A 20,553-nucleotide genomic window follows, 5' to 3' on the forward strand; every position below is an offset into this window, starting at 1 on the left:
TTTGGTAGAGGAGTCCCGACGATCCTGCCTGCCGCCTTCACCACCCTCTGTAGAGCCTCCTGCTCTGCCTTTGTGCAGCTGGAGAACCACACAGACACACCGTAGGTCAGCACACTCTCAACTGCACAATGATAAAAGTTGACAAGGAGATTTCGTGGCAGGCCAGCCTGCTTCAGCTTCCTTAGATAGTATAGGCGTTGCTGAGTTTTTCCGATCACTGAGGAGGTGTTGGTGCTCCAGGACAGGGTCTCACTCACACTGAGACCCAGGAACTTGAACTCAGTGACCCTCTCCACTACCTCGTTGTTGATGAGCAGAGGGGAGTGGTCAGGCCTTGATCTTCTAAAATCCACTATGATCTCTCTTGTTTCCTTTATGTTGAGCGCCAGGTTGTTGTAACGGCATTAGCCTCAGTAGCCTCATTCGCTGACCGGGTAGATCGATATGTCCATTGGCTGATCATATATTCCTTTACTGCACACTGAAATCCGCGTCCCAAAATGTATTCCGTGCTACATGCTACAGGCATAGCTTCAGGTTAGCAGAAAACTGGGAGGGCGGAGCTAGGCGATCATGTTTTTTTTTATTTTTTATTTATTTTTTACTTTGACCAGACAGCTGGTTCTTTTAGCGTTTATCGCTTTTTCTGGTCAAGCATGACCGACAGAAACAGGTTGAATGGGGTATAGATCGGGGGAAGACACTCTGAGAAAATACGGCGAGTCCGGGAGTCGAACTCGTGTACCCCAGATCCGTGATGCGCACGGTTGTCCCCGACGCCGAAATAGCGCCGAGATACGCGGTGAGCTACTGGAGCTCCCCGAGTAGACGTGTTTCACGTGAGCTCCCTTCTACCGTGCGGAATATACGTTTCTCCCCATTAGTCTTTATTTATTTTTTATTTGTTTTTTGTCTGCTTGTTAAGTCGTCGAGTTTCAACTACTGTCGTCGACTTTTTTCGACTTTCTGCGATGTCGGTGGTGGAAACCAGATCCATGAGCGCTCCAGCCAGCAAACTGCCGCCGGGCCTGGCCGCGCCGTCGCCCGGTATCGGTGAGATAAGCGAAGCTGTGCTCTCGGTCATGACCAAGCTCCATGCAGAATCTGAGACACGCTTCGCTGAAACACAAAGAAAAGTGCTGGCGGATTTTTGTGATAACCTTCATGGAGAGATATCAGAGGAAATAAGGTTGGCGGTCGTCCCGTTGGAAGACAAGATGGAGTCGCTGCACGTTATCTCCTCGGCTAATGCTAACGAACTAGCCACGCTAACGGCGGAGGTCTCATTACAAGGCGAGAAGATGGCGGATCTGGAGTCCTCCCTGCTGGCTAGGCAGGCTGAAGTTACCAAACTACAGTCGGTAATTGTGGAAATACAGTCCCGGGAGAGACGCTACAACATCAGGATTGTTGGAGTACCGGAGGGCAACGAGGGAGGCCGTCTCTCTGAGACCATGCCGGAATTGCTGCAAAAAATACTGGGGAATGATGTCCTCCCCACCCCTCCCGTTTGTGAGTCGGCCTACAGAGTGGGCAGGACCACTCCTGGAGTGAACAAGGAGCCGAGGCCCATTATTGTCAAGCTGAACAGGCTTCAGCAGAGGGAACTCATCATGCGGTCGGCCCGTGCCAGAAGGGGTAATCTAAGGCTTGGCGATCACAAAGTGGCCATTTTCGAAGATTTTACGCCGGAGGTTCAAGCACAGAGAGGCGAATACAAAGTGGTCTTGTCCAGGCTATGGAAACTAGGCCTGAGGCCCACGCTATTCGCTCCCGCGAAATTATCTGTGCTGGATAAGGACGATGGTCTGCGTTCATTTTGGTCGTTGGCTAAAGCGAAGGAATATCTCGAGGGGATACCCGAGACTGTAGCTTGATATCTACTTCGGGTGAGTGACTTGGCGATGTGGGCCTGAATACATTGATAGGGCCGACTATTCACAAATACTTGCTGTCATGCCCAGACATGCTAACTGTCCACTGCCCATCCAACTAGCGGGGCTTCCCAATGACTTTTGTTACTTGCTAATGCTGTCCTCATGGTCGTACTTGTGTATCGCCTCTATGAAAGCTAGCGAGCTAGCTGAACAATGTACATAACAGACTCTAACGTGCTATCCGGATTCATCACTAGCTTACGCGCTAGCCTCGGGCTAGCTAGCGGGCTGCGTCTATCGTCTGCGCCGAGGCACTCGAGACCCGTTAATATTTACGTATTTTGGTTGTTGTTGCTGTTTAAGTGTCATCGGTTCGCACAATTCAACAGTGATCGGGTCCTTAACTAACTTCTTGTATGCTTTTATTTTTATATCCAGGCTGTTTTGAGCTTTGGGCTCCGGTAGGAGAAGATCGGTTGAATATATATATATACAATATATGATAACAGGTTGTGTCAGGTATTGCTTATTACCATCCCCGGGTTAATGAAGGTGTTTAATTCTATTCTTACATAGGTTATGTCATTCCAGCCGTTGTGCCTGATCAGAGGGGCTGTTACAGGTGTGCACTTTGACCATAACCCCCTTTTTTCCCTTTCTTATTATTGTTGTTGTTTAAATGACATCTGTTTGCGCAATTTACCTGTGATCCGATCCTGCCTTAGACTATCTGCTGGTATGCTTTAATTTAATTTTGTTTTGAATTTTCCTTTATCCATTTGTGCTATAACATTGCGACGTTGATGCGCAGACTCGGAAGTAGATGGTTGCAGGGTTGATGTTGAGTTATTATATAATAATGGCTATTTTTTCCATTATAGTTATCTCATGTTAGGGCCAAGGCTCACGGTGGTTTTCGACCGATATCTTTATTGAATAAAATTTTTATTATTATTTGTGTTTATTGGACTAGTGGGGGTTTAATCAGGGGTTTATCTAGAGGGGGGTCGGAGTGGAGAGCGTCTTATTGGATCCATGACTCCAGTGGGAAATGATAGGAAGATGACCATCCTTAGTGGATGGGGCATAGGGAGGGGATTGGAGAGTGGGTATAGGAGGGTTTATAATAGGACGGGTGGGTTAGGGTTTAGAGTAGAAGGAGGGGGGGTTGTAACTGGGGTGGTATTTTTATGTGTTTTATGTACTGTTGTCTTATATGTGTGTAATTGTTCCTCCTCTGAACGCCTGGGATTGACCGTCTGGGCCCGCCTGGATCAGCGCCTCTGTACTCAGCCTGGCTGCACTGGTATGTTCTCTACGCATTTAGACAAACTCGACCATGGCTAAATTGAATATTTTAATTTGGAACGCGGGGGGTCTTAACACCCCACACAAGCGTGCCAGTGTCCTTTGGTTATTGAAGAGAAGAAATATTGACATTGCTCTCCTTAGTGAGACGCATTTGTTGGTGGGTGATGTGTCAAGGCTAGCAAATCGACAATATCACGTTATCTCCTCATCCTCAGCCGATGATAAGACGAAAGGAGTCGTCATAGTTACAAGACGTAACCTTGATATCAAAGTCCTGGATGTGTGGTCGGACACGGAGGGAAGGATTACTATAGCAAAAGTTGAGTTCTCTCATAGGAAGATGGCAATAATAGCATTGTATGCCCCTAACATATTTCATTCAGCGTTCTATAATACAATCACGAAGAATATGTTGGAACTCACTGGATACGCTCTCATTGTGGGTGGCGATTTTAATGCATGCTGGGATGCGGAGATGGATAGGTCCGGGTCCTCTGAAACAAGCGACCAAAAACGGTCCTCTAAGGCCCTCAGGATGTGGGCCCAGGACACTGGGCTCGCAGACCTATGGCGCTTATCCAATCCCACCCTCAAGGATTACTCTCACCTGTCTGCCAGACACAAAACCTTCTCTCGAATAGACTATGCATTCGCATCCCCTAATTTGTTTGATAGTTTCGACGTCTCATTGGTTCCCCTGGCTCTCTCGGACCACAAGGGGATTTTCCTTGTGGCAACCTTTGGCAGGCTCTCCACGAGAGCTCCCAGGTGGCGTTTTAACTCAACCTTATTAAAGAACGATGATTTCTGTTCTGAGTTCAGGAGTAAACTAGCTGAATTCTTGCAGATCAATGTTGGCACGGTCGATGACCCCAGGGTCCTATGGAACGCATTGAAAGGATTTATCAGGGGTCATGTCACACTTTTCGCCTCCAACTTACGTAAATCCCGGTCAAAAAAACTAGAAGGACTGGAAACATTATATGCGGATCTATAAGCATCTTTGCAAACTAACTATAGTGAATGACTAAACACACAACGTAAGATAGTCAAGAAGGAAATAAACTCCATACTTAAACAACAGTCTGAGTTCTTGATACATAGGACAAGGCAAAATTACTACTTTCACGGCTCCAGGCCTAGCCATCTATTGGCAATGAAAATACGCTCGAATGATCATTTCTCGGATATCCCCTCGATCAAGACGCGACAGGGTACAATCACTACTGATTCGAAAAAGATCAACGACACTTTTAAAGAGTTTTACTCACAGTTATATAGCTCAGAGGTTAATCTCGACGACTCTAAATTTGAATCGTTCATTGGCGGGCTTGAGATACCCCACATTTCTGAGGAAGAAGCTAAGGAACTGGGGAAACCGATCACTCTTATGGAACTAAGGGAGACGATTGCTGAAATGCAGAGGGGTAAGGCACCAGGCTGGGATGGTATTCCACCCGAGGTGTATTTAGCTTTCTGGGACCAACTGGGCCCATTGATGCTCGATATGATCAATTACGCTATCGAACAAGGGGAGTTCTCAAGAGATGTCAACATGGCGCTGATTTCTTTATTTCTCAAGAAGGACAAAGATCCCAATGATTGTGGTAGCTATAGGCCCTTGAGTCTTCTCGGGCCGATTTAAAAGTGTTTGCCAAGGTGCTGGCCCGCCGCCTGCAGAGATTTATGACGGTATTGGTACACTGCGATCAAACTGGTTTTATCCCGGGGCGCCTGGCTGCAGATAATCTTAGGAGGCTGTTGCATGTAGTCGATAACAGTAAAGACAATACAGCTCCGTCCACTGTTCTGTCTTTGGATGCCATGAAGGCGTTTGACAGACTAGAATGGTCATACCTGTGGAAGGTACTTGAGGTCATGGGTCTTGGAAAGAATTTTATTCATATGATTAAAGTCCTGTATGCCTCGCCGTCGGCAATGATACTGACAGGCAAAAACTGTTCCACACTTTTCCCAGTCTCCAGATCTTCTAGACAGGGTTGTCCTCTGAGCCCAGGACTATTCGCGCTTTCCCTCGAACCATTGGCCCAATTTATTAGGCAATCGGAGGACATCGTCCCCATAATGATCAATAATACACCACACAAAATTGCTCTCTATGCGGATGACCTACTGATTTTTATGGATGACCCTTCCCGGTCGGCCACAGAATTATTGGGAATAATCGACGACTTTGGTAAATTGTCAGGCTTTAAGATTAACTGGAACAAATCAGCCTGCCTACCTCTTAATGAGCTGGCCAAGGCGGTGCGACTACCAGCTGATATCCCCATAGTGGAACATTTTAAATATTTAGGTATAGAGATATTCCCCACGCTGAGTCAAACTACTAAGTATAACTTCACGGGTACTTATGATAAAATACGCCAGGATCTAGACAGATGGTCGTCCCTTCCTAACTCCTTACAAGCCAGAGCTTCCATAATCAAAATGAACGTTCTGCCTAGGATACATTTTGTAAGCTCAATGCTCCCCCTGCCCCCTCCAATAGACCACTGGCGCAAGGTACAATCGATGGTATCTAAGTTTATCTGGAATAACAAACGCCCGAGAATCAAAAGAGCTACTACTCAACGTAGGAAACAAGATGGGGGCCTCGCAATCCCTGATTTTAAGCTTTATTTCTGGTCCTTCTCACTGAGACCTCTGATGTGCTGGCTAGACCCTGTAGATGCTGTATCTTGGCGCTCCTTAGAAGCGGCGGCGGTCTCACCGCTAAGATTGCAGGATGTGGTGTACTCCATTGTCTCTATTTCGAAATGCCGGCTGAGGTATGGACCGATCATAACTCACGTGATCCAAACGTGGCGTAATGTACAGAGGTCGTGTGGGGTTAAATGCCCATGGCACCTGGACTCTCCAATTTTTAATAACCAGCAATTACTTGTTGGGCACAAGCCGGTTAATATTCCTCAATGGCAAAGGAGGGGAGTTCATACTCTGGAGGATATTTATGATAAGAACGGCCTCCGTGCGTTTCAGGACTTAAGAGAATTTTATGATCTTCCCGGCGAGTCCTTCTTTCTTTACCTTCAACTAAGGTCAGCGCTGAGGGCGCATGGCGTGCCGTGGGCTCAAGCTTTGCACCCACACCCCTTCCTCAGGCTCATAGTGGACAGGACGACCTCCAGAGGGTTTGTCTCAGACTTTTATACGCTCTTAATTCAATCCACATATAAAAATGTATCATTGGATACAATCTGGCGTATGGATATCCCGGAGTTGGACCCCGAGTTTGACTGGGATGATGTTTGGGCAAATGTGGCATTATCTTCCCGCAACCCCAATCACCAGCAAATTAATTTTAATTATATTCATAGGACCTATCTTACATATTAATATATATGTATTGGGATTGCCCACCAGTGGCCCGCTTCTGGAGGTCAATAGCGGACAAACTTTCTGATCTGTGTGGCTTAACTATCCCATTCACAGCTGTTACGCTACTCCTGAACGATATAACAACACTACCCGCGTCCGTACAACTGAAAAGGGTTGTCCTAGCGGGCGTCACAGCGGCGAAGAAGCTAATAGCAATGAGATGGAAGGAGCCGGAGAAGCTCACAGTGATTAACTGGTCCCTAACACTGTTGGATGTGATTTATCTTGAGATATCCACAGCGCGGGTGATTGGGGTAAGGCAGGCTGGGATTGACCTGTGGTTCGCAGCAGCTGAGAAGGTCAGGACCGCCGTGTGCGGCTGAGCGGGGTTGGGGTGCTTGTTCGGGGGAGTCCGCCGGTCTCATGGGAGGGGGAGGAGGAAATGTCTTGTCTGTCTTGTCTTTTGTTATGTCCTGAATTTAACTGGGGATTTATTGGGGGGCAGCTATTTAGCTATTTCTTCACTATTTGGTAATTTATTAGATAGCCCCCCTTGAAACCTTGAAACCTTGAAACCTTTTGTTATTTTCCTGTGAAGTTCTGTGTATTGTGATTGTGGTTAATGTGTTGTCTTGTTTCATGTGATTAACAATAAAAAAAATTGATCAAAAAAAGAAAGGTTAGCAGAAAACTACATTGAAGATCCAGAAAAAACATGACAACTTCTGCCACAGGGAACACTGCATTATCGAGACAGCGCCCCTACGAGGATCTGGCCGGTAATGCACATTTTCAAATTCAAAGAGTAGGGTACTTCTGCAGTGCCGCTCGGTGACATTGAGTAGGTTATTAAAATGGAATAAAAGCCAAAACAACATGTCCGTGGTTGGCCCTTTAACACATTGAGTGCCACGGACGCGTTTTGTCGTTAGTTCATGCCGACCTTTGAGTGCCCCCGACGCTATATAGCGTTTGTTTGTCGTTTTTTTTTTTTTATTGGCGATTTGAATTCATATTTCATCAATCGAGCCTCGGGTTAGTGCTGCAGAGTCTCTCTGAGCTCAATTGGGAAGATACCGCCCCCTATCGTCTCTCCCTGTGGTACTGCACCCCATTACTTTACACTGCTGAAGGGGGGGTGGCCAGTTTGCTCATTTTACTTTTCCCTCAAGCCAACTGAAGGATCGATTGTGCTCGCCGGCCCGGAAAACGCGTGGAATACATATTTACAGTACCCAACACTGTAATCAATAAGCGTGATCGATATTTGGAATGGCGATCAGGAATTGGAATAATCTTTTTGGATAACATCTGATCTCAGGTAAGGCATTTATTTTACCAGTCTTAGGATAATCAGAGCTGTTTTCACAGAGATATAAGCGTTTGCCCTATGCGTGTGTGTGTGTGTGGCTGTGATCGCTGATGAGGAAATGAGAGAATCGATTTTTCAGCCCGCCTCTATAGCGTGCATAAGTACACATATACTATCGATAATCTAGCGTTTATTTTAAAACAAATCATAAATAGGCAGAACGTTTTTGTGTATGCTAGAATATTCCAGTAAATGCCTTTTATCACGGAATGTATATATTTTCCTGAAAAACGAGGGCTTTTCAAAATGCTATAAAACGAAAATGAACCGATTAAAAAACAATCCGTTTCGACAATGTTGACTGCAAACAAGTAATTGATAAGCGACAGGCAGATTAGACACATAGCCATAATTTAAGACAGAGATTATGCGTTCACAACGCAAGTGGGTCCTGACATTTAACCATGTTTCCCATGTTAATGACCGGGCACTGAAAGTGTTAACACTTTCAGAGCCGGCCGTGTTTTCCTTTTTACCCCCTTGAATGCCCATCATCCACTTCAATGTTATCGTTAATATCGCCTAATCTATGTTTTAAATTATGGCTATGTGTCTAATCTGCCCGTCACTTATCAATGACTCATTTTCCAGTCAACATTGTCGAAGCGGATTGTTTTTTTATCGGTTCATTTCCGTTTTATAGCATTTTGAAAAGCCCTCGTTTTCAAGGGGAAAAAAAAGAATCCATGATAAACGCCCTGTACTGTAATATTCTAGAACGTTGTAATTTTTCGGCCTATTTATGAATTGTTTTCAAATAAACGCTAGATTATCGATAGTATATGTGTACGTATGCACGCTATATAGGCGATCTGATATCTGATCTGATATATTTCCTGATCGCTCGCACAGCCAAACAGCCATATCACACATAGGGGAAAATCTTATATCTCCGTGAAAACAGGTCTGATTATCCTAAGACTGGTAAAATAGATTCCTTACCTGAGATCAGATGGTATCCAAAAAGATTATTCCAATTCCTGATCGCCATTCCAAAAATCGATCCTTTTATTGATCCAATGCTACATACTGTACACACATATTACACGCTGTTCTGATGGTCCGCAATGACTGGGATCATCTCCGGTTACATGCGTGAGAAGTAAAATGTGGATTCCGGATTTTTTTTTCTCATCCATTTTCATTGAGTCCATTCCAAAAGGGTGCATTACCATCTGGGAGACGATAGGGGGCGCTTTTTTCACATCTGAGCTCCTGATGGGGCTGGTTTCCCAATGGTAGACTCGGTTGATGAAATATGAATTCAGATCGCTAATAATAGATCGCTAAAAATAAAACGATATTTGTCGTTGTGGGCATTCAGGGGGCGGGCTGATAACACGTGTTATGTCGTCCGTAGCATCCAAAGTGTTAAGCATGGCCCGAAACACGGACATCTCCGTGGCTGGGCGCCAATGTGTTAAGCACTACTCCATATGCATCACATCTTTTCCATCGCTTCCTGAACGAAGTATTCAATGATTCTGTGTGAGAGGAGGAGTAGACTACATGCCGGCAAATTTACCTGCCTCAAACTCCCGTCCTCTTTTCTTGATCCTCCAATCACAACTGTTGCTTCCCTTGGGACAAGATAAGATAAGATATTCCTTTATTGATCTCCTTGGGGAAATTTGGGCATCATACCAGCATGGGGGAACGGAGGTACAGGTATGGGCATGATAATAGTAGAAACATAAATATAGGCAATACAATTATAGTAAAGATAAAAATATATACAGTGTAAACAACATAATTAACTCTGAATATGATAAAGTAAACAGTGTAATCAAAGGGGCAGATGAGGGTCAGTATGCCCTATCCGTTATATTACACATTACAATAAATATTGTGAGGATTGGTTCATTCCCTGCCACACGCTTCTTAAAGTACTGTGATGATTGGTCCGTTGCCGCCACACGCTCCGCTCCTTTAAGGTACTGTGTTGATTGATGCATTCCCCGCCACACGCTCCGTTCCTTTAAGGTGCTGTGTTGATTGGTGCATTCCCCGCCACACGCTTTTGGAGCAAGTATCAATTCCAGCGCGCACCTGTCATAGTTTTTTATTAGCGCCCCAGAGGCTTTTTATACTGGGACTTCCCTTCAATCGATGTCGGGTCGTTTTGGAATACAACTGCTTTTGCCTGCTTTTTCCCTGTTGCTGTACCTCGTCTACTTTCCCTCCAGGACTTTCTGTGGAGATCCGCTGATGAGAACCTTGTTCCCCGTTTGGAGCTGCGCCTCGTTTACCTGCTTTACGCGTTTGCGCTTGGGTGAGTTGGAACCAAACCCCTCTGGATTATTCTGTCTGTGTGTGTGACGAACACCGAAGATTATCATTTTTGCTTGCACTGGACTCAGTTGAAGTGTGTGTTTTGAAGAGACACTGAAGATATAATTTCTGTTTGCACTAAACTCAGCTAACTTGTGTGTTGTGGAGAACACTGAAGATTGTTACTGTTCATTGGTTTTGGACACAGCTAAGGGAGGAGGGAACCACACTGCCTCTGTGTTTCGTTGGACTGTTATTGATACCTCTCTCTCTCTCCGTTTTCCACCTCGAGTTAAAGCTGGGAGTATCTGCAGAGCCGCTACAACGTCAAATACCGATTCCCCACCGCTATCACCAGGAGGATCTGCAGAGCCGCAGAGAACTCTGCCGATGGCAGTCTCCCTTGTTGTTTCATAATTGTTACTTTACCCCTTTTGTGACTCTGTAAATAAATACGCCCTAGTATTTGGCTAACTCTGAACTTCCTGTCTGTGCCGTGCGTTTGAGGTCGGTTCAAACCCTAACAAATATGGGCAATAGGGCAGCTAAGTGGCGCAGTGGGCAAGGCGCTCGCCACTAACGCAGGAGATGCTGGGCTCGAGCCCAGCTCTCGGCGTTGCTTCCGGCTTGGCTGGTCGTTCATACTAATACAATTGGCAGTATTAGGGGGTGGGAAAGCCGGTGGGTGGGGATCGGACGTTGTGGACAGCGACTCCTACAGGTCGGTTGGTGCGCCTGTACAGCAGAATCAGGAAGTATCAGGGGCAGCGTGAGCCTCCCACGCGCTACTCCTCGCCACTGAGAGATCGTGCTGTACAGGTGAAAAGATGCGACGGCTGTCTCCTCATGTACTGGAGGGGACACGTGATGCAAGGCTTCGTCCACATTGCAGCCGACCAGTGGGAGGCATGGTCTAGCAACGTTCGAGACAGGGGAGGGAAGAATTGGATCATACGAAATTAGGATGGGAGAAAAATTGAAAAATGGGGAGAAAAGGCACAGAACAAATTGATTGCCCAAATTGATAAATCAATAAACTGCCCATATTTAAAAGAAACCCTCAATGAACAACATTTGACATTACTGAAGGGAATCAGTTACTGCTTATGTCCAGTAGATGGCAGTAACGGTTCTCAATGTGAAAGTGGGACTAGAACTGAAGCGTGCTGTTGAATTCTCTGTCCCTTGACCTCTGCCCACCAGGACCCTGGGATCAGTAGCACCAGCCCCCCTGGTACCTATCCTCCCTTTGACGATGGGCTGAGGAGAGGGGTCTTCATTAAGAATGCTACGGGACAAACTCTTATTGGGAAGGTCAGATTAATGCCTTTGTGGTGTGTGTTTGTCTCTGTGTGTTTATGTATGCAGTCAGAGAGAGCTGTGAATTCAGCTACACTTGGAGGACGACGTCAGGTGCGAACAACTTCTTTAGTTGAACCAACACGTTAACGGCTGTTTGAAGGTAAAAAATTCATCAGGGACCTGGACGAAGGCTTTCACAGCCCGAAACACGTTGGTTCAAAATACAGACGTACTCATGCGACATCATCCTTCCCAAGTCTGAATTCACCCATCTCTCTGGTCTATTGACCCTATAATTTATAGCATAACATAAGAGCAAAATGGCCGCTGTGTGAATTTGGTTCACGGATGCTACAACTCGAAGAACCAAGCTTTACCTCATGCTTCTGAACGGTGTGGCCAGGTCTGGCCGGGCCCTACAGCCTTCCCCGACTTCACCAACCCAGAGACCAGACGCTGGTGGGAGGACAGCATCCAAGCGTTCCACTCTAAAGTTCCTGTGGACAGTCTGTGGATTGTGAGTACCCACCACTAGCATATACTATACCTTAACCTCTTAAGCCCGATCGGCCTGCGAGATTCATTTCACGTCATAAATAGATCAATACAGTCCGTATTAAGTAATGTTGCGTTTCTTTTTCAAATATAAAAGACCCTAACCCTATTCAAAACAGCAATCAAAGTATATTTTCAGCACTACGTTTGTTGACCAATGATTTTAAGTTGTTAAAAATCCCTGCGCATTGCACTGGAAAATGGACGCAAATTTAGACGCAAGAAGAAGAAACACTCGTAGTAGTCCTAAGAAAGAGGAGACCCAGGGCTTTCGATGGACGTCGAAATCTCATAAAACTACACTATCCAGCTCACACCAGCCGCCAGCAACGGAAGTCCAACCAATCATTGGGCAATTGGAAGTAGAAAAGGTAACCACTGCGCTCAGACAGGTGCGTAGTCCAAAAATAGTAAGTCACAAAAAAGGGGGTAGGGACCGCACTCAAGGAATATCGTATTATTTTATTTGAATACGCACAATTCTAATTGCCAATATGTCTCGTTTCTTCCTTGTTACTGATAGACTTCAATCATCCAATCCACCAAACAACACCCAATAGCAACAGCAGAATAAGCTGTTTGAATAAGATTTGTCAAATCTTTCATGGGCGCAACCCACATATTCAGCTGTAAGTAAGTAAGTAAGTAAGTAAGTAAGTAAGTAAGTAAGTAAGTAAGTAAGTAAGTAAGTAAGTAAGTAAGTACGTAAGTAAGTAAGTAAGTAAGTAAGTAAGTAAGTAAGTAAGTAAGTAAGTAAGTAAGTAAGTAAGTAAGTAAGTGTAGTAACTTCCTAGCTTAATCTTCGTACTCTGCGTTGTGTTTAAACCTTAAAAAGCTCTTTGAAGTACTACTGAGCTACAAATGCAGATAACCATGTATGTGATGGTTTCTGCTAGCTGAGCTTCAGAGAACACGGCGCGGCGGTTGAAGAAATCGAGTTCCGAGCAGTTTGAAGAGAATCCGTTTTTAATGAAAAAGGATTTCAACAGATGTTACAAAAGAAATATGTGCAATGAACCTACGAGATGCATCCAATATGCCGGAGGATCGTAGAATTCAGACTAAATTCTCAATAAAAAAGCTTGTCTATAAACATTCTCGCGTCTCGGCTTCTTCAAGATGGTAGATTTTGCTGCAGCCGTCTCTCTGCTGCGTGGTTTTCCTCAGTCTCTAATGGAGAAAAAGAGTGTGTATTCTGCTGTTGTTTCCTGGTCTGGTCTCGTGGGGGTTGTGTTCTCCTCTCCCATCGAGGAGTTTGTCATATTCAAATCTAGGCTCCGCCTCTAATGTTACGACAAGCGGGCGTATCCAAAAACTCGCATCGAGCTTTCTAATTGGAGAAACACTTGTTTTAGCTCTCAATAGGCTAAGCCCTACAGTGACGTTTAGGACTGAATTTATTACTGGGCGTTTTCCCGCAGTTCAAGATACCCTATTAGGTCACAGAGTGGACTCAAACGGTCCCTCTTTGATCTCTGCTACATCTGCTGTCCTTTGTTTTAGAAGAGACAGCAGCCCCCCCCTTAGTGGGGCTTGTCTGGCGCCTTATAAGGCCGTTTCTTTAGTATCTTGTATATTCAATCTGTCTGACCAGATGGTTCTCTAGTCGCTTGGTTGATCTCAGAGCTGTAAAACCACACATTTGTTGACTTTCCCAGGAGATCAAACAGCCACTGTCTCTCACTTAATCAGCGCCTGCATATCTCATCTTCCCCCATGAGGAGATCTGAGACAGGCAGCTGCCTGTACCAAGTGAGAGGTGTGTGTCTATGCCTCTTGTGTTACAGAGAGAGGGGAGATGGGGGGAGAAATTTGTGAATGTATATTACCTCTTCTTGTTGCCATTCTGTAATCGTTGGTTGTGTTGTACAAAATAATATATACACAGTTTGCTTTGACTGAAAACTACCACATAAGTAAGTAAGTAAGTAAGTAAGTAAGTAAAGTTTATTTATATAGCACCTTTCACAGACCAGGGTCACAAAGTGCTTCACATAGTAAAAACATCAATAAAATGCAAAAGATAGCAGCATGGTAAAAGAAAATAATTAAAAACGTGAAAGATCAGGAAAAGCCAAAACAGATAAAAAGACATAAAAGATTTACATAGAGCATAATTCGCCAAACACCTGTTTAAACAGCACAGTCTTTAGCTGCTTTTTAAAGGTGTTTACAGATACCACAGATCTAAGGTCCAAGGGCAGAGCATTCCACAACCTGGGGGCCACGGTTTCGAATGCTCTGTCCCCTTTTTTCTTCAATCTAGACAGGGGGACAGCCAGCAAGCCCTGATCAGACGACCTGAGCGATCTGTTCGTGGTGTATGGACGCAGTAGGTTGCAGATGTAGGCAGGTGCCTGACCAAGGAGGGCTCTATAGGTGATGACCAGAACCTTAAAGTGAATTCTGAATTTGATGGGGAGCCAGTGAAGGGAAACTAAGATGGGAGTGATGTGGCAATATTTTCTGGACCTAGTCAGCAGCCTAACGGCTGCGTTTTGGACCATTTGTAGCCGGCCCAAAGTGGATGCATCGAGGCAAGTGAAAAGGGAGTTACAATAGTCCAGGTGGGATGAAACAAAAGCATGAATAATCATTTCCAGCTCTACCTGGGACACAACAGATCGGAGTTTGGCAATATTTCGTAGATTGAAAAAACAGGTACGTGTCAGAGATCTAATGTGGTGATCAAAGCGCATCTGCTGGTCAAAGATCACACGAAGGTTTCTGAGCTTGGGCCTCAGATTTGTTTAGAGGGTCCCCATGCATGTGGCAACTTCTGAGGTGACTTTTTCTGAGCCTATAATAAGAACCTCAGTTTTTTCTGCGTTTAACTGAAGGAAGTTGTTTGCCATCCAATCCTTGACAGCAGTCAGGCAGTCAAAGAGGGCAAATAATTTGTCAGTTTGTTCAGGCTCGAAAGAGACATATAATTGGATATCGTCAGCATAGAAATGATAAGAGACCTCTTTGAATTGACTAATGATTACTCCCAGGGGGAGCATGTAAAGTGCAAACAGAGTAGGAGCCAGCACAGAACCCTGGGGCACGCCACAGGACAATGGAGCAGTTTTGGATGTGAAAGTGCCAGTAGACACAGAAAAACTCCTATCTTGCAGATAGGAGGAGAACCAGTCCAGCGCACTCCCAGTGATGCCAGCCCACTGCCTCAGCCTTTCGATCAAAATGCAGTGGTCGACTGTATCAAAAGCTGCAGTTAAGTCCAATAGCACCAGCACAGAACATTTTCCCTCGTCAGATGATCTCATGATGTCATTTGAGACTCTGAGGAGGGCTGTTTCGGTAGAATGCTTCTGACAGAAACCAGATTGGAATTTGTCAAAAATGGAGTGTGCATTTAAGGCAGCAGTGAGTTGAATGGCAACAACCTTTTCAGTGATTATTTAGATGAACGGCAATTTTGATATGGGCCTATAATTTTTGGGGAGGGACGGATCAAGGTTTAGCTTCTTTAAGAGAGGCTGAACAACTGCTTGTTTAAAATATACTGGGACACAACCAGTTTGAAGTGAGCTGTTTATAATGGCAACCAGACACGGAGCAATGGAGGTGAGTACGCCTTCATTTCTTAGCATGCATGTCGGTATGATGTCTAATGGGCTTGAGGAGGTTTTCATAGATCCCACTAGTTTTATCAGGTCCGTCAGGGAGATGGGAAGGAAATCATTAAGAATTGATGGGCGGGAGGGTGTGGTTGGAGGGAAAGTGAGGGAGGGGATGATGTTGGCTCTAACATATTCAACCGTGTTCACAAAGAAGGAGAGGAAATCACTACAATCCTTGTTTGAGAATATGGGTACAACCGGGGGAGCGGGGGTGACAATATTGGCGATGGTGTCAAATAATTTTTTTGGATTTCGCTTACTGGTTCTAATCAGATTGGAAAAATAGGAGACTCTCGCGTCCTTGACCATATTGTTAAAATCGGTTAACAGTTCCTTGTAGTGGAGGTGGTGGACTTGGAGTTTTGTGGATTTCCATAAACGCTCCACCTTCTGACATGTACGCCTGAAACAACGAATGGCATCATTTAACCAGGGATATGGTTTTACTGACGGAATGAGGCGCGTCTTTATTGGAGCCACTTTATCCAATATGGATGAGCAATATGAGGGGGGCGGAGCTGAGCGATCATGGAGTAGACGTGTTTCACATGAGCTCCCTTCTACCGTGCTGAATATACGTTTCTCCCCACTAGTCTTTATTTTATTTTTATTTGTTTTTTATCTGTTTGCTAGGTCGTCGTGTTTAGTATACATTCACCAACTTTTTTCGACTTTCTACGATGGCGGGGGTGGAAACCAGAGCCATGAAAGAATTAGGCGCGACACCGACACCGCCGAGCATGGCCGCACCGTCTCCCGCTGTCGGGGAGTTAAGCGAAGCTGTACTCTTGGTCATGACCAAGCTACACGCAGAATCTGAGACACGCATCGCTGAAGCACAGAAGAAAGTACACGCAGACTCTGAGGCACGCATCGCTGAAGCACAGAAGAAAGTGTTGGCGGATTTCTGTATCAGCCTCCGCCGTGAGATATCAGAAGAAATACGGCTGGCGGTAGTCCCGCTGACAGACAAGATGGAGACGATTCACGCTGCCTCATCGGCTAATGCTAACGAACTAGCCATGCTAACGACGGAGGTATCATCACAGTGTGAGAAGATGGCGGGTCTTGAATCCGCCCTGCTGGCTAGGCAGGCTGAAGTCAACAAACTACAGTCGGCGATGGAGGAGATGCAGTCCCGGGATAGACGCCACAACGTCAGGATTGTTGGAGTACCGGAGACCAGCGGTGAAGGCCGTCTCTCTGAGACCATGCCCGAACTGCTGCAGAAGATACTAGGGACGGACGTCCTCCCCTCGCCTCCTATCTGTGAGTCGGCCTACAGAGCGGGCAGGTTTTCTCCCGGCGTGAACAAAGAACCGAGGCCCATCATAGTCAAGCTGAACAGACTCCAACAGAGAGAAATCATCATGCGGTCGGCTCGTACCAGAAGGGGTACTCTGAGGCTTGGCGATCACAAAGTGGCCATTTTCGAGGACTTTACACCGGAGGTTCAAGCTCAGAGAGCCGAGTACAAGGTGGTCCTGACTAAGCTATGGAAACTAGGCCTGAGGCCCACGTTATTCGCTCCCGCGAAATTATCTGTGTTGGAGAAGGTCGGTGGTCAGCGGTTGTTTTGGTCGTTGGCTAAAGCGAAGGAATATCTCGCGGAGACACCCGAGTCTGTTGCTTGATATCTATGGAGGGTGAGTGACTTGGCGGTTTGGGCCTATATACATTGATTAGGTCGACTATTCACAAACACTTGCTGTCATGCCCAGACATGCTAACTGTCCTCTGCCCATCCAACTAGCGGGGCTTCCCAATGACTTCTGTTACTTGCTAAAGCTGACCTCATGGTCGTACTTGTGTATCGCCTCTTTGGAAGCTAACGAGCTAGCTGAACAATGTACATAGTAGGCTAACGTGCTATCCGGATTCGTCACTAGCTTACGCGCTAGCCTCGGGCTAGCCAGCGGGCTTCGACTATGGTCTGCGCTGAGACATTCGTTAATGGTTACGTATTTTGGTTGCTGTTGCTGCTCAAAGGGACATTGGTTTGCACAGTTCAAGAGTGACCGAGTCCCTAACTAACTTCTGGTATGCTTTTTATTTTTATATCCAGGTTGTTTTGAGCTTTGGTGAGCCAAAGTAGATGCCAAGGTCAGTTGAATATGCATATACAATATTTGATAACAGGTTGGGTCGGGTATGGCTTGCACTTCATGGCTATATGGTTATATGGCTTGCACTCTAGCCATTACCCTCTCTTCCTTTCTTTTTTCTTTCCTATTGTCGCTGTTTTTATGTCATCTATATGCGCGATTTAAATGTGATCCGGTTCTACCTTGGACTAACTGCTGACTCGCCTTAATTTTGTTTTGAATTTTCCGTGAGGCACTTATGCTATAACGTTGATACATTAATATGCAGACTCCAAGGTAGATGGTTACAGGTTGATGCTGAGTAATTATATAATAATTATTGTCGCTGTTTCAATGGCATTTGAATGAGCAATTTAACTGTGATCCGATCCTACCTTGGACTAACTGCTAATCTGCCTTAAATGTGTTTTGAATTTTCCGTGATCCACTTATGCTATAACGTTGCGACATTAATATGCAGACTCCAAGGTAGTTGGTTACAGGGTTGATGCTGAGTAATTGTATAATAATTAGTGTCGCTGTTTTAAGGGCATTTGAATGAGCAATTTAACTGTGATTCGATCCTACCTTGGACTAACTGCTCCGACCGATATCCTTATTGAAACAATGTATGATGACAGGTGGTGTCAGGTGTTGCCTATTACCATCCCCGGATTGATTAATGAATGATTGTGTTTAATTCTATTCTTACATAGGTTAGGTCATTTCAGCCGTTGTGCCTGATCAGAGGGACGGCTAAAGGGGTGCACTTTGACCATAACCCCTTTTTTTTTCCCTTCCTCCTTTTTTTTTTTTTCTTTTTTTTTTTGTCATTGTTTAATTGACACTGTTCACACAATTTTGCACAATTAACCTGTGACCCGAACCTGCCTTAGACTATCGGCTGGGATGCTTTAATTTAATTTTGTATTGAATTTTCCTATACCTTTTTGGGCTATAACAAAGTGATGTTGAAGCGCAGATTCGGAAATAGAGGGCTGCAGGTTGATGCGGAGTTATTATTTAATAATGGCTATTTTTACCATTATGGTTGTCTCATGTTGGGGCCAGGGCTCAGGTGGTTTTCGACCGATATCTTTATTGAATTTTATTTTATTATTATTTGTGTTTATTGGACTAGTGGGGGTTTACTTAGGGGTTTATCTAGAGGGGGGTGGGAGTGGGAAGCGTCTTATTGATCCATGTCTCTAGTGGGAAGTGATAGGAAGATGACCATCCTCAGTGGATGGGGCATAGGGTGGGGATTGGAGAGTGGGTATAGAGGAACTTATAGTAGGACGGGTGGGTTAGGGTTTAGAGTAGAAGGAGGGGGGGCTGTAGCTGGGGTGGTATTTTTATGTGTTCTATGTACTGTTGTCTTATATATGTGTAAGTGTTCCTCCTCTGAACTCCTGGGATTGACCGTCCGGGCCCGCCGGGATCGGCACCTCTGTACTCAGCCTGGCTGCACGGGTATGTTCTCTACGCACTTATACAAGCTCGACCATGGCTAAATTGAATATTTTAATTTGGAACGCAGGAGGGCTTAACGCCCCACACAAGCGTGCCAGTGTCCTTTGGCTATTGAAGAGGAGAAATATTGACCTTGCTCTCCTTAGTGAGACGCATTTAATGGTAGGTGACGTGTCAAGACTGGCAAATCGGCAATATCACGTTATCTCCTCATCCTCAGCCGATGATAAGACGAAAGGAGTAGTCATAGTTACAAGACGTAACCTTGATATCAAAATCTTGGATGTATGGTCGGACACGGAGGGAAGGATTACTATAGCAAAAGTTGAATTCTTGCATAGGAAGATGGCTATAATAGCATTGTATGCTCCTAACACATTTGATTCAGCGTTCTATAATACAATCACGAAGAATATGTTGGAACTTAATGGATACGCTCTCATTGTGGGTGGCGATTTTAATGCGTGCTGGGATGCGGAGATGGATAGGTCCGGGCCCTCTGAAACGAGCGACCAGAAACGGGCCTCTGAGGCCCTCAGGATGTGGGCCAAAGACACGGGGCTCACAGACCTCTGGCGCTTATGCAACCCCACCCTCAGAGATTACTCTCATCTGTCAGCCAGACACAAAAGCTTCTCTAGAATTGACTATGCATTCGCGTCCCCTAATATGTTTGATAGTTTCGATGTCTCATTGGTTCCCTTGGCTCTCTCAGACCACAAGGGGATTTTCCTTACGGCAACCTTTGGCAGGCTCTCCGCAAGAGCTCCCAGATGGCGTTTTAATTCGACCTTGCTAAAGAGCGATGACTTCTGTTCTGAGTTCAGGAGTAAACTAGCTGAATTTTTGCAGATCAACGTTGGCACAGTAGAAGACCCTAGGGTCCTGTGGAACGCATTGAAAGGATTCATCAGGGGTCATGTCACACTATTTGCCTCCAATTTGCGAAAATCCCGGTCAAAAAAGCTAGAAGGACTGGAATCATTATATGCGGACCTATACGCATCCTTGCAGACTGACTATAATGAGCGACTAAACACACAACGTAAGATAGTCAAAAAAGAAATAAACTCCATACTTAAACAACAGTCTGAGTTTTTGATACATAGGACAAGACAAAATTACTATTTTCACGGCTCCAGACCTAGCCATCTATTGGCAATGAAAATACGCTCAAATGATCATTTCTCAGATATCCCCTCGATTAGGACGAGCCAGGGTGCAGTCACTACTGATTCGAAAAAGATCAATGACACTTTTAAAGAGTTTTACTCACAGTTATATAGCTCAGAGGGTAATCTGGATGACTCTAGATTTGAATCGTTCATTGGCGGGCTTGA

General features: G+C 45.2%; 1 protein-coding gene across 1 annotated transcript in view; it reads left to right on the forward strand.

Annotated features, from left to right (window-relative positions):
- gaa (alpha glucosidase) overlaps positions 1–20,553 on the forward strand; it is a gene marked incomplete at both ends in the record, with an annotated part of 66,069 nt that overhangs the window by 33,672 nt on the left and 11,844 nt on the right. The window contains 2 exons of the mRNA XM_084329139.1: positions 11,377–11,487; positions 11,879–11,992. Of these exons, the coding sequence (XP_084185265.1) occupies positions 11,377–11,487; positions 11,879–11,992 (225 nt within the window). The remainder of the gene's footprint in view (positions 1–11,376; positions 11,488–11,878; positions 11,993–20,553) is intronic.

Source organism: Notolepis coatsorum (assembly GCF_963971535.1).
Source record: "Notolepis coatsorum genome assembly, chromosome: 14".
Classification (NCBI taxonomy): domain Eukaryota; kingdom Metazoa; phylum Chordata; class Actinopteri; order Aulopiformes; family Paralepididae; genus Notolepis; species Notolepis coatsorum.